General features: G+C 44.6%; 1 protein-coding gene across 5 annotated transcripts in view; it reads right to left on the bottom strand.

Annotated features, from left to right (window-relative positions):
- The window catches only part of LOC123371255 (sodium-dependent phosphate transporter 2), a 77,574-nt gene that overhangs the window by 35,965 nt on the left and 28,449 nt on the right, over positions 1-13,160 (bottom strand). For all 5 annotated transcript variants that reach the window (XM_045018637.1, XM_045018634.1, XM_045018636.1 and 2 more), the window contains exons 2-3: positions 9,732-10,281; positions 839-979 (exon numbers count right to left, since the gene is read on the bottom strand). In XM_045018637.1, coding sequence (XP_044874572.1) covers positions 839-979; positions 9,732-10,020 — 430 coding nt within the window. In that variant the 5' untranslated portion in view covers positions 10,021-10,281. The remainder of the gene's footprint in view (positions 1-838; positions 980-9,731; positions 10,282-13,160) is intronic.

Genomic DNA, 13,160 nt, shown 5'->3' with positions numbered 1-13,160 from the left:
TTTCCCTGGAAGCAGAGTTAAGCCAGTGCTGAACACTTCTGAAAATCCCACCTAAGAGCACTTACGGTTCGGGACATGTGGTTTTAAGAACAGACGGATCAGTTTAAAGGTTTTGCGCACACTGATGTTTCACGCTTGCCTTTGGCTATTTTACCTTCAACAAAAATATAAGAACAGAATTTAAAAAAAATTCTAGTTTCAATTAGTCAAATGCCCCTGTGGTACGCTAGTACCTTCTCCATAAAACAAACACAGGGCTAGAGCGTGACTTGCGGAGCGGTAAGAATCCCCTTAAACTCCTACAAAGGCTACCCTAGATGTTGGGACCAGGTGCTCAGGCATAGGTGGGTGGTGCATGAATGCTTATTCTGTCCTTGGAGCAGGGGGGGGGGCAAGGACGAGGGGTATCTTGGCTCCACCCCTCATTTGCTGACCAGTACAGCTGAGCCTGTGTGTGTGTGAGGAGAGAAGAGAAGAGAAGAGAAGGGAGATGTCATAATTTGCTGCTGGTATCAGCCACCACCAAAAGTACTCCCCCTTGGGAGTTAGCAGGGGAGGAACTGTCAGCCCAGTGAGTGCCCCTGAGGAACAAAGTCTCCCAGAGCTACTCCTGGGGTGATGCAGTTTACACACCACCCCTTGCTCCGGGAGGTGCCTCAAGTCACTATCTAGCCCTTAGTGAACATGACACACACATGCCTTCTGAACAACAGGATTTGAGGGGGATGGAAGTTAAATACAGCACATTAGAATCATGAAAGAGTATTTCTGTAAAAACGTTTGCAGTCAGTGCATGATTTTCCACATACCCTCACGCATAAAAGGAAATGTCAATTACCAATCTTGACAAGCTGCATCCACTGAACACCCTGCGTACCGATTGCAACAAGTGAGAATCCAATGGTAGCACCCACTATGCAGTGGGTCCCAGATACCGGGAGTTTCAAGAAAGAGGCAATCAGCTGCCAAACAGCAGAACCTAGAAGTTGAAAGGGGAGGAAAATAACAGATATAAACAATGATAATAGCACCAACAATAACAACAGTGTACTGCATGGCTCTCTCAACCACATGCTCACATTCCTCTCCCAACGCTGCCTACTCCCTGCACCCACAATAGAAACTAGAACAAAACATTCTTTATGATGTTCCGTCAGCCGCTAGAAGGACACATTGACATAACTGAGCTCTGAACTTCAAATCTCCTTGAGATTCTGTCTTACAAACAGCACTTCCTGATCACTCCAATATTTACGGACCAGGTTTATCTTTAGTTCATATCTGTCCTGTTGTCTAGTTCAGGCTAACGGGACATTGGGGTGGCACAGAAGTGCTTTACTACAGCTGTGCTGCTTTTGTGTAGCTTTTAACCCTTATGACCCATTTAATCAGTTTGTGCATAGAGTCACAGCTAATAAGCATAAGAGTGTCTGCTGGGGAAAAAAACTCACTTTCAGTAAAGACTGCTGTACCCTCATGTATACAGGGCAAACATAAAAACGGCCATACTGGGTCAGACCAAAGGTCCATCTAGCCCAGTATCCTGTCTTCTGACAGTGGCCAATGCCAGGTGCCCCAGAAGGGATGAACAGAACAGGTAAATCATCAAGTGATCCATCCCCTGTTGCTCATTCCCAACTTCTGGCAAACAGAAGTTAGGGACACCATCCCTGCCCATCCTGGCCAATAGCCATTGATGGACCTATCCTCCATGAACTTATATAGTTCTTTTTTGAACCCTGTTATAGTCTTGGCCTTTACAACATCCTCTGGCAAGGAGTTCCACAAGTTGACTGTGCAAAAAAATACTTCCTTTTGTTTGTTTTAAATCTGCTGCCTATTAATTTCATTTGGTGACCCCTAGTTCTTGTGTTATGAGAGGGAGTAAATAACACTTCCTGATTTACTTTCTCCACACCAGTCATGATTTTATAGACCTCTATCATATCCTCCCTTAGTCATCTCCTTTCCAAGCTGAAAAGTCCCAGTCTTATTAATCTCTCCTCATACGGAAGCCATTCCATACCCTTTGAGACATGAATATCCCAGCAAAGCCCAAAGAGACATGAAAGGTTTGACCAATACGCTGTGGAGGTTCTTAGTCTCAAATGTTGCTGGAGCAAGTCCAGTTACTTGGCAGCAGAACATTGTGGTGCATTTTGGGTGCTTTGCGAAGGTGACTACTGGAGGGTGCAATGGCCTTTCAACAACTCTGACTACCAGGGGTGCATGAAGCAACACAGAGATGCTCCAAAAGGGCTGAATATCCCAGCCTAGGTAAGAACAGCAATGCTTTTGCTGGGTGATGAGTGGTAAGGCAAGGAAAAGAAAAATCAGAGAAGGAACTAGATTCACAATTAAGGGACAGACACAGTGTGAGCAAATAACTGGAGAAGTGCATCAAGAGAACACTAATGCTAGTTTGTCAAGCTCAAGTTCTTAACATCCAGGCAATATTCCAGTGCCATTGCTGTCTGGACTGAGAACTCGGCATGCTCCATTCAAAGGCAATGAGTACATCCCATTCATTTGGACACATTGTTCAATTCGCCAGGAAGCTTTGGTGGCAGAGACGATGTCAGTGGAACTGAAAAAAGGTAGTTGAGGTTGGAAAAGTTGTGAACAAAGGTAAGCCCACCAGTACACCCCTCTTTGCTATTTTATGTGACGAAAAGGGCATTCAACACTGGCTGCTCCTCTTCTACACTGACGTCGGTTGGCTTTCACATGGCAAAGTTTAGAATCACTGGATATTGCTCAGAGAAGACACAAGATTTTCCTTGCTGAATGTGGCTCTGACCTTGCTGAATACCTTACTGACCAGCAGTGGTTTTCTCTGAATGCTTCTATCTAGGGGCAAAGGGCGACATTGGTTCTGAACTTGGGGGTCAGACAGGTGTCGGAGAGAGTGGCTACCATATCCTTTGCATATTGCTAAGTGGGCAGAGTCTGAGGGAGTTCAGGTATGGGAAAGGTTGAGAACCACTGCAACAGAGAATTAGAGGAGGAAGGCAATGGGAACAGAATGTATATTCCAGAGAAAAGGAAGGAAGTTGAAGAGACAGATGGGGCTGAGGGAGAGGATTTTTAGGTTCTGGAAAACCAGAGCATGCCAAGAGAGATCATAGAGGGTGAGAATGAGAAAAGGAGTAAGAATAGGGTCAAGAGGACACATCAACAGGTTACACCGTGACAGTAGGAGATACCCCAGAGTTCAAGACTGGGATTAGAACAGAAAGAAGGCAGGGGCCACTGGATAGTGACCTTGCAGGATGCCGCCCCCCCGAATCTCCAGCTGACTGAATTCCTTATGCATCTAGGATGCCACTGGCGGATCAAAATGCAGTCTTCCAGTCCTGCCACAGCATCCTGTCTCTTTCACAAGGCGATGGTGGCCTAGGCTGCAGCACTCCAGGAAGCTCTGCTGAGTCAAAATCAGAGCAAGCCACAATCTGTGCAGAAAATAAAGTTCAGCTCTTCCTGGAGGTAAATGGTGAGACTGTAAAATAGACCCATCTCACAGGTTTGACACATGGGGTCAGGCAGGTTACTTCTCTCAAAGCCATAATTATTGAAGCTAGAGAGTCAGGTTGATTGGCCTGATGCAGGCAATTGAGGTCACAGCCTGGGCATATCTCAAAATGCCGGGCTCCACAGTCTCCTTATGGCTGCAATCCCTCTGGCTCAGTTTCTCACAAGTCCCTGCTAACTTTGGCTTCTCAGGCACTGAACACAGATTTTACACCCAGAACTAAATTTGTGTTTTCTCTGGTGGCTATAGGATTGAATAAATCTTCCCTACGTGGGTAGCTGCCTCTTGGACTGGGCAGCTCACCCTAGTCAAAGTGGTCAACAGGCCTACTGCTCAATAGCATAGAGACCAGGGTGCCTTGCTGTGCCCTTTGCTACTTGTCACTTGCAGGAACTGAGGAACCCCTTAGGCAGGCCATACGGACAAACAGGAAGTTCCCTGGCTTTTTCTGGCAGATCAAGGACCTTCTGGTCCCAGGATGGATGCTCTGTCACCTGGGGAAAGCAGAGGTCCTTTGCTTTCCCTTCTCCTTCCTGCTAACAGGCAAGGTCCTTCAGCTCAAAGTGAGGACAGACTGGCCCAGGTAGAGGATTCAAGTGGCTTGAATTGTCTCTGTGATGGGTGAGGTTTGGTGCATTGACAGAAGTTCATAGGGCTCTGACACGGGCTGCACTAGAGGTCGGAACTCTGCATCTGGACCAAATCTTCTTGTGCCAGGGAGCACCAGCCACAGCACCTCTGCTGTTCTGAGAGATCCTACCTCTCCCGACACACTGCAGCCAGTACTGAGTGCTTTGCAGAGACCCTCAATGACTGGGCAAGGTCTCTTAGCATGTATTTGTTACCCAGAATCCCAACCCCCCTCCGCTCCTAGAAGCAGGGAAACTCTGGAGGCCTTGGCATGGAGCCTCCTGGGAGTTGGAGGCTGTGACAAAAGCATACAGGAAGCTGCTATCCCATCTCACTGCCTCCGTCTCTCGTTGGAGCTCAGCACCACAGCTGCAACTGTGTAGAGAAGCCAGAGCTTGAAGTGGTCCTCTGCTTCCAGCGCGACAGTGCCAGATGCTCTGGAGGGGAAGCTGCCCTGCTGGGCTTGGCAGAGGGCAAATGGGCGTGTACTGATGCGTCCCAGTCCTGACACTCTGGGGTCTTGGCCGATTCAAATTTCCTACTCTTAGGATTTAGAGGAGCCTCTCTAGGGTGCCTCACAAGAGAGGTCTCGGGCCTTCAGAGTTCACAGGGTAACATGCTGAAAAAATTATGCACCAGACGAGGCCCCGGAAGTGCTGAAACAGAGCACTGTGAGAAGGTTCAGGAGCACCAGGACAAGTGACTCAATGGACGAGAGTGAGGAGAGAGAGGGAAGACGTCACGTGGCAGAGAAAACATTGGGGGATTGAAAGTTACAGGAGCGCTGGGTGGAGCGGCAATGGATAAGGGACAGGTGGGTGATGCTGAGGAGACAAGGTGATGACCAGAATCGGAAGACCAGAGGGAGCAGTGCTTTGTGAAGACTGTTTTGGCAAGTAGACGAGTTGATCTAGGGTTCAAGATCAAACAAGGCAGAAAGAGCAAAGAGGTGGGCAGCCAGTGGCAGGCACAGGCCATCAACATGGAAGTGGAAGGCAAGGGGAGACAAGTGGAAGGACTGTGAGGAGAGGGAGAGACAGGAGTCACAGAGGAAGGTGGATGGAGGGGCTGTGTGGGCAGCGGATAATAGTAACAGAGTGGGAGAGGTGAGACAAGTCAGACTGAGCGTTGCTCAAAAAGAGGAAGGCAGGGGCTGGAAGTGACAGGAGCAGGAGAAGAGAAGCCCAATACTCCTAATGTGATTTCTGGGAATGACTCCAAATGGGGGACCTAAACCATACAAGCCCTTCTGAGGATGGGGACTGACATTTTACGATATCAATGCCCACTGCTAGGACAACTATCACGGGAGTAAGCACCAGCTCATCAATATTACTCTGGCTGAGACTGTCCAAACTGACACAGGTAACTCTGATCAACGAACATGAGGGTAGAACCCAAGGTACACTTAGGAAAATGCTTTAAACAGGTTTGAACAAGGATTTATCACTTTAAATCAGCTATTTCATGATCAAATTTCCCTCTTACAGAGATGGAGCTATTCAATCTTGGCACTGCATATAGCTCAGTATGGAAGTCAGCTAGTATAACTAATCTCTCCCGGGACTCTGTCCCAAAACAACTGGCACTTCTATCCCTATTGGAAGCCGCAGCTGAAACAAGGAGCACCTGCTCTGTAATTTATAGGTTTCTGTTGTCCGACTCTAAAATAAGAATAAATGAACTTTTGAGGCCAGCACATGGGGTGTGCTGTGAATGAGAAGACGTGGTAGAGTCTGTAAAAAGATCAGATAGGTCAACCAGATATAAAATTGTAAATTGCTACATAATTTTTTTTTTATAAATAGAATATACTTGGTTCCCTCCCTGATAGGTCACAAAAATATGTGCAACAAAACCAAAGCCGTGCTGGAATTGTGGCAAGATTGCTAGTGAATACACAAGGTCTGATACTATCCCTTATTTTATCACCCCCAGCCAGCAGAAGGTAGGAGAGCTAGAGAGAAAGTAACTGGGGCACTATTAGATGGTAAGACTCAAGGAATAAAGGTGACCTGGAGATACTTAAGGCAGGAGATTGGGGACCAGAGGGAAATACAATTTGGGTGAGGGCAGAATTAGCTTTTTGAGCCTGCAAAGCCCAAAGTCACGGAGGCCCCTGATTGTCTGGACCTGTGCAGCTCAAAAGCTCGTTTCCCTCACCAACAGAAATTGGTTCAATAAAAGACATTACCTCACTCACCTTGTCTCTTTTAGATCCTGGGATCAACACGGCTATAACGCCACTACAAACATTCTCCATCTTTGTCACTATTTTATAAAGACCACAGGCTTTGCACTGCTCCCACTATGACCACCTAGGGCTGGCCTTTGAGAGTTGGGAACTCCATGATTTTTGATTTTGGGGGGGACCTCAGACCAATCTGCAACTGTGGGTAAATGCTATGAGCATGGCTGCTGCATGTTCCTCCTCCTAGTCAGCTGCCTGCTGCTGATCTGGCTCTTGTGCTGTGCACGTGGCCGTAGAGCATCCCACAGTGCAAGAGGCAGCTGGGAAGAGTGGACCAAGCACAGGACTGAGAGCAAGGGACTCCAGGCTTTCTAATCCCAGCTGTGACACAGTCTCCCTCTGCTGCTTTAGTCAGGTCACCTAAACTGTCTGCCTGAGTTTCCTAGCACTAACACTGGGGTAATAGTTATCCACAGCACTGGGATATTGTGACAATTGGTTGATGCTATACAAGTGGTAAAATTCACCAAAATGCCCCCCAAATCCTAATGGTCCCCAAACCTCCAGCTTACTGGGAAACCAATTCAATGAAACATTTTAAACGTTGGGAACTCTGCACAGCCCCAGACTAAGTAGCAAAGCTCCACTGCTGCTGCTGCTCTTTATATAAAGAGAGTTACATTTAGGTGTGCCCTGAAGAATCATTTCACTGACCCTCCTCAAATTACTAAAGCAGACCCTGTGCACAATAGTGTGATCATGGTGGGTAAGAGTCCATTCCATGTAGGGAGGGGGAGAAATATTGTTTCCCAAGCCTGCCCAAAGAAAAGGGAGAAAAAGAAAAGGAGAAAAACAACGTGATTAAAAGGCAGAGAGAAAAACACAAAGGAAAAAAAACAATTGGTATGGATAAGGAAGGAAGGAAATTTGGAGAGGGAATCAAGGCAAAGAAAAAGAGCATTTGTGGTTAGTGAACTTTATTTCATTAACTCAGAGATTTAAAATGTGGAATTTATTTTTAAAGCCATCACTGGAGGACAGGAATGCAACAGGTCACAAAGTTCAGACTGGCTTATATAAATGTCTTTGCAAATGAGCTGTGTTCTTTGAGCTTCTGGCCAGTTGCCTTTGCAGGCAGCATTCAATGCCTACAAATTTGGCCACCTTTGCCTGGACTAGAGGTTTCCAGGACAGGGGTGTCAAATAGATACAAATGAGGAAAATGAAGCCTTCCTGCTAAAGGCAATCGTGTTTATTAAGAATGTACAGACAGCAGACATGTGTCACTTCAACTTCAAAGCAGGGTATGCTGCACTGGAGCAAGTGGCAGTTTAAATTTATGCAGCTATGTCTGTGCTAAAAGTTCCCCTTCCCCCCCCCCCCCATGTTGGCAAGTCTAAGTATATAGTATAGTGGTACTAGCAAACCTAGAAAAAGGCACTATCCTAGATCTAGAGAGACCTAGGGTATGTCTACACTACTCGCCGGATCAGCGGGCAGCAATCGATCCAGTGGGGATTGATTTATCGCATCTAGTCTAGACATAATAAATTGACCCCTGAGCCCTATCCTGTGAACTCCTGTACTACAGCGCCGCGAGAGGCGCAAGCAGAGTCGACGGGGGAGCGGCAGCAGTCGACTCACCACAGTGAAGACACCACGGTAAGTCGATCTAAGTATGTTGATTTCAGCTACGTTATTCACATAGCTGAAGTTACGTAACTTAGATCGACACCCTCCCCGTAGACCAGGGCTTAGTGTCTGAGGATTTACCAGACAATAAGTCAGGCACTGGGCCAGAGATATTATTATACTCTTCTTCCTGGAATTTGGCATTATCTCCACAAGTAGTAGTCATGGAAAGAGAGAAGGGGGGCGGGGGCGCAACCCATGTGACTGACTCCTATCCCTCTTGGCTGGTGAAAGAAAGCAAAGATCTTCTGGGACCCATGCTAACAGAATGCCATCTCCCCTTTTGAAGAGGTATCCTGACTCCCCACCCCAGAGCACACAACCTCCTAATAGTATTAGAGAAACCAGCAGTCAATGCTCAGACTGAAGCCCCACACAAAGTGTGTTCTGGAGGAAAGGACAGAGAAAAACAGCTGTGTGTGTTAGGCTTTGTGCAGCAGATACTTCGCTGACAAGCACTGTATGCAAACTGTAGCGAGATTAGAGGAATTAGACAGAAATGCATGGGTGGCTATAGAAGGGAAGGATGCTAGAGGTGGGGGAGATTCAGAGGGGAGGAACACTTGCGTGTGCTGGGTGGGGTGGAAACTTTCATTTAAAAATAAGATGATATTTCCACATAATCAGATGACTCCAGCAGCTGGGGCTTTAAGGCACACATTGCAAGACAGTAGAGTGGTTGTAGAGAGCATGTAGGGTGAGATTGGGGTGACCACCCTGACCCCATTTTAATTGTTTTTTACATTGAAAATTGGCCCTTCTGGCTCTCCCTGACCTTTTAAAAATGTGGTTGCATCTGTGCTTATTGCTCCCCCTTCTTATCACACATCTCCAAAGTTCACAGCACTTCTTGCATAGAAACGAAGAACGTGGTCTGGGACTAATTTCATTTCCCTCTGAATGCAGTATTTGATCTAACTAAGGCTTAGATTAAAAGCAAACAAAAACTATGTCAGTAGACAGAAAAAACAAACATCTTTTAGTTTTATGAGGGACTATGAATCAGAAAGATTAAAATTACATGAAGTGGGTCATGCTCTAATCTATTATTCCTTTTAATGTTGTTATGGCCCTAGAACAAGTATACAGTAATTATAATCAGTCATGTGGTCAGTGAAGAGTCTAAGTGAATATTTTAATCTTCTAGTAAAATTAACAGTTTGACTAAATCCTCAGAATAGGTATTCACTATAAACTGCCATTTCTTCAAGATTTTTTGTGTGGCCATAAATGGTGTATTATCCTATTAATACCTTTTCCAAATTAAAAGTCACTTGTTCAGTACCTCTTTAGACCATTTATTCAATCCATTTTACAAAACGAGCGTTCTTTTTTTAAAATTAAAAGTTATGAACATTAAAGAAAAATCAGTGCTTAGAATGTAAGTAATAAAAAAAGCAAGAGACTCATACAAGTAGTCCAGGTCTCCTTTTAAATGAGAAAGAAAAACCAGACATGTAAGTACTGAAAGTTGGAATGTCTAAATGGCATAGAAAAATGCATGATGAATGGGAGAAGTGAGCTGTAGCCCATGAAAGCTTATGCTGAAATAAATTTGTTAGTCTCTAAGGTGTCACAAGTACTCCTGTTCTTTTTGCGAATACAGACTAACACGGCTGCTACTCTGAAACCTGGGATTATAACTAGATGTCTATTTTTACTCAAAAAAGAAAGATGGTTACTTACCAACCATTGCACTAACTTCTCCTGCCATCAGCAGATCCACCGTGCTGTTGTACAGATTAACATCAATGATACCTTTCCGAATCGTTTCTCCTACTTTAGCTCCCAGTAATACCGAGCCAGCGGTTTCAAAAATTGAAGCCAAAATGCAGGCCTGGCGCAAAGTGACCACCCCAGAGCCCACCGCAGTCCCAAAAGAATTGGCAACGTCATTTGCACCAACTGAAAATGCCAAAATAAAAGCGACGATAAAACCCACAATGACCATCCACAGGTACTCCTCCATTGCCATTTTTCCCAGAGTGTGCTTGTAGGTAAATACTTCCCCTTTGCAAATATTTAAATAGACAAAGTTGGAGGGTTATTGTAACGGATTTGTAAAGCAGATTTCTTGTAAACAATTCGTTCTCTCTGGAAAGTGCTGGGTAGCAAACAAACTGCTAACTGCTGATTTTCAAACTACTGTCAATACTGTTCATTTGGCTGTGTTCAGTCAGCAGTGAAACACATTCCATATTTTGCTTCAAAACTGGTACAACTGCAGTGTCCTGTCCTGGAACAGAAGAAAGATTGAAAAAGTGAAACACTCTGCAAAGCTTGTAACAGTGTGTCCTTTCAGAAGTAAAGAAATTATTTAAATCCACTAATGGGATCTATTTTTGGCACGTGACAATGCTAACCATAAAGCAATTCAGACGAGATTAAAATTAGGTCAATTCAAAAGCAATACAGGTTTTTAGCGTTATCAGTGACTGAAAAATGTACTGGGTCACTTTGAAAGGATGTATTTTTAAAGTTTGTTTTGTTTTAAATTCTAAGCAAATAATGTGACTGGTCCTCTCGGAAAAACGAGATGCCTTTTTTTTTCTTGCAGTAAGTGAATGGCTTAACTAGAAGCAGATCCTCAGCTGATGTAAATTGGCCTTTCCCCATTGACTTCAATGGAACTATGTGAATTTACACCAGTTGCAGGTGAGGACCTGGCCCTTAATTTTGAAAACATATTTATTAATACACCTCTACCCTGCTATAATGCGACCCAATATAACACGAATTTGGATATAATGCGGTAAAACAGTGCTCCAGGGGGGCGGGGTTGCATGCTCCGGCAGATCAAAGCAAGTTCAATATAATGTGGTTTCACCTATAACGTGGTAAAAAATTTTGGCTCCCAAGGACAGCGTTATATTGGGGTAGAGGTGTATATGGAGACATCCCTATCTCATAGAAGTAGAAGGGACCCTGAAAGGTCATTGAGTCCAGCCCCCTGCCTTCACTAGCAGGACCAAGTACTGATGTTGCCCCAGATCCCTAGGTGGCCTCCTCAAGGATTGAACTCACAACCCTGGGTTTAGCAGGCCAATGCTCAAACCACTGAGCTATCTCTCCCCCCCATAAACATTACACATCACAGGAGAAGGCACCCAGACGTCTCCAAATATTTATCTATTGCTGCATTTGGGTAGTGGGAATATTGGAGCCTTTTAGCCTTATGGCCTTCCAATCAATGGAACATACTGTGATTTTTCACAGTGTACCTACATGCATCTGTATGTATCCAGGTCACAGAACAGACATTTAATGAAAAAGTTAAACAACAATAAATGTAAGGTTCTTTTCCTCTTAGGGAAAGCTAATTAGTTCATTGAACAGTATGATGCACTACTGGATCTATTATACTCAAATATACATTTTTCAATGGTTCTTGTGTAGCTTTCAGACAGAGTTCTGATATCCTTTGGCTAAAGTTTTCTCTTGTGCTACTTCTTCAGATTTTCCAAACAAAAAATTGACAGAAACAAATGGATTTCAAGAGAGAAAAAGCCTGGTTTATTTCTTCACACATACACAATTACGCAAACCTCATCTCCGTCCTCTCAAGCCCTTAAACTTTCTCAACAGGAGCCAATATACATATTTTTACACACATTTTTTTAAAAAAGCTTCATCGTCATCTATGTAAACCCCCAGCAGATTTTTCCCCTCTTGAATTATCATCATGAATGGGAGATGAAGACAGAGAGCCAGGCAAAAAGAAAAATTACTTACCTACCTTCCAATAACCGAAGCTCTCTGAGACATGTGGTCCCTATGGGCATTCCATTGGGAGTGTGCATGCGTTTTATGCACCTGAAACTGGAAGATTTTTACTATCGTCTGTTGATTCTGAGTCTTCTCACGCTCCAAAGCAAGGGCATAAGGGGCAGTGTGGATTGACTGCCACTCCAGTTCCTACTCTCTTGCGAATACCGAGTAAAGGATCTGAAGTAGGTTGGGTAGTGGAATATTCATTGGGACCAAACGTCTTAAAGAACTCCAATTATCGTAAGGTAAGTCACTGTCCTTCCTTCTTCAAGTTGTGATCCCTATGGGTATTCACTCTGGGAGTCTCATTGAGGAACCATGCTACACCGCAGACTACAGGACCACTGTACGGAAGGATGCGTCTGCTGAAGACAGTTGTATTAGGGTATCACGTCTAGTAAAGTTACACACAGAACCCCATGTTGCCACTCTACAGATCTTCAGGAGGAGGAGACCCTAAAGAGAAGCCACCAAGGTAGCCAGGGCTCTGGTTGAGTGTGGCATAACACTTTGGGTGAAAAGTCTCCACCGGCTCACAGCAAAGCAGGATGCAATCTGAGATCCATTTAGAGTCTCTGTGAGATTGCTTCCCCTTTCATCTGCACAGCAATGGTAACGAAGAGTCCCAGAGATTTCCTGAAGGGTCTGGCCCTTTGCAGGTGGAAAGCGAAAGCTCGATGGATATGCTTCTGTTTTCTATGGTGGTGTATGGGTTGAAGTAGAAAACAGGTAGGTGCATACCTGATTTATGTGGAATTCAGAGGGGACCTTTGGAATGAACTTGGGGTGTAACACCAACACTTCATCTTAGTGCTTGTCTACATTTGGAAATTTACCAAAATACCTGTTGGGGAGTAAGAGTGTCTACACAGGGGTTTATACCAAAATAACTATGCTGAAATAGCATTTTTGGTAAATTTTCAACTATAGACAGAAAAGCCCTTCGTGAAAAACTAGTGAGAAATTTAGTGCATAAAGTTGCCAGTTTTTTACCCTTATAGTCAAACAAATTGCTATGAGAGAGAGAAATCTGAGGGCCAGGAACCATCAGACAACAGTGGTGAAAGGTGAAAGCGACACTCACAAAGCCAAGTTCAGAGTCCAAGGGGTCAACTAGAATACATTACCAACAAGTGACAAAAAACAAATATGCTGCATGAAGGAAACAAACAACCAGAGTGAGAACCCACAGGGTGTCTTTTAATCTTCCCTCTGATGAAAACTAGGACACAATCTATTCAGGCAATGGCAAAAATTAAGTGACGTGAACCTTGCTGTGCATTACCTCTTCCCTCCACAACAGTTGATTTAGGCTAACATGTTTTAATCTATTCTGCAAGAGAAAAG

This window comes from Mauremys mutica, chromosome 5, assembly GCF_020497125.1.
Source record: "Mauremys mutica isolate MM-2020 ecotype Southern chromosome 5, ASM2049712v1, whole genome shotgun sequence".
Taxonomy (NCBI): domain Eukaryota; kingdom Metazoa; phylum Chordata; order Testudines; family Geoemydidae; genus Mauremys; species Mauremys mutica.
This window is presented reverse-complemented; position numbering and strand designations above follow the sequence as displayed.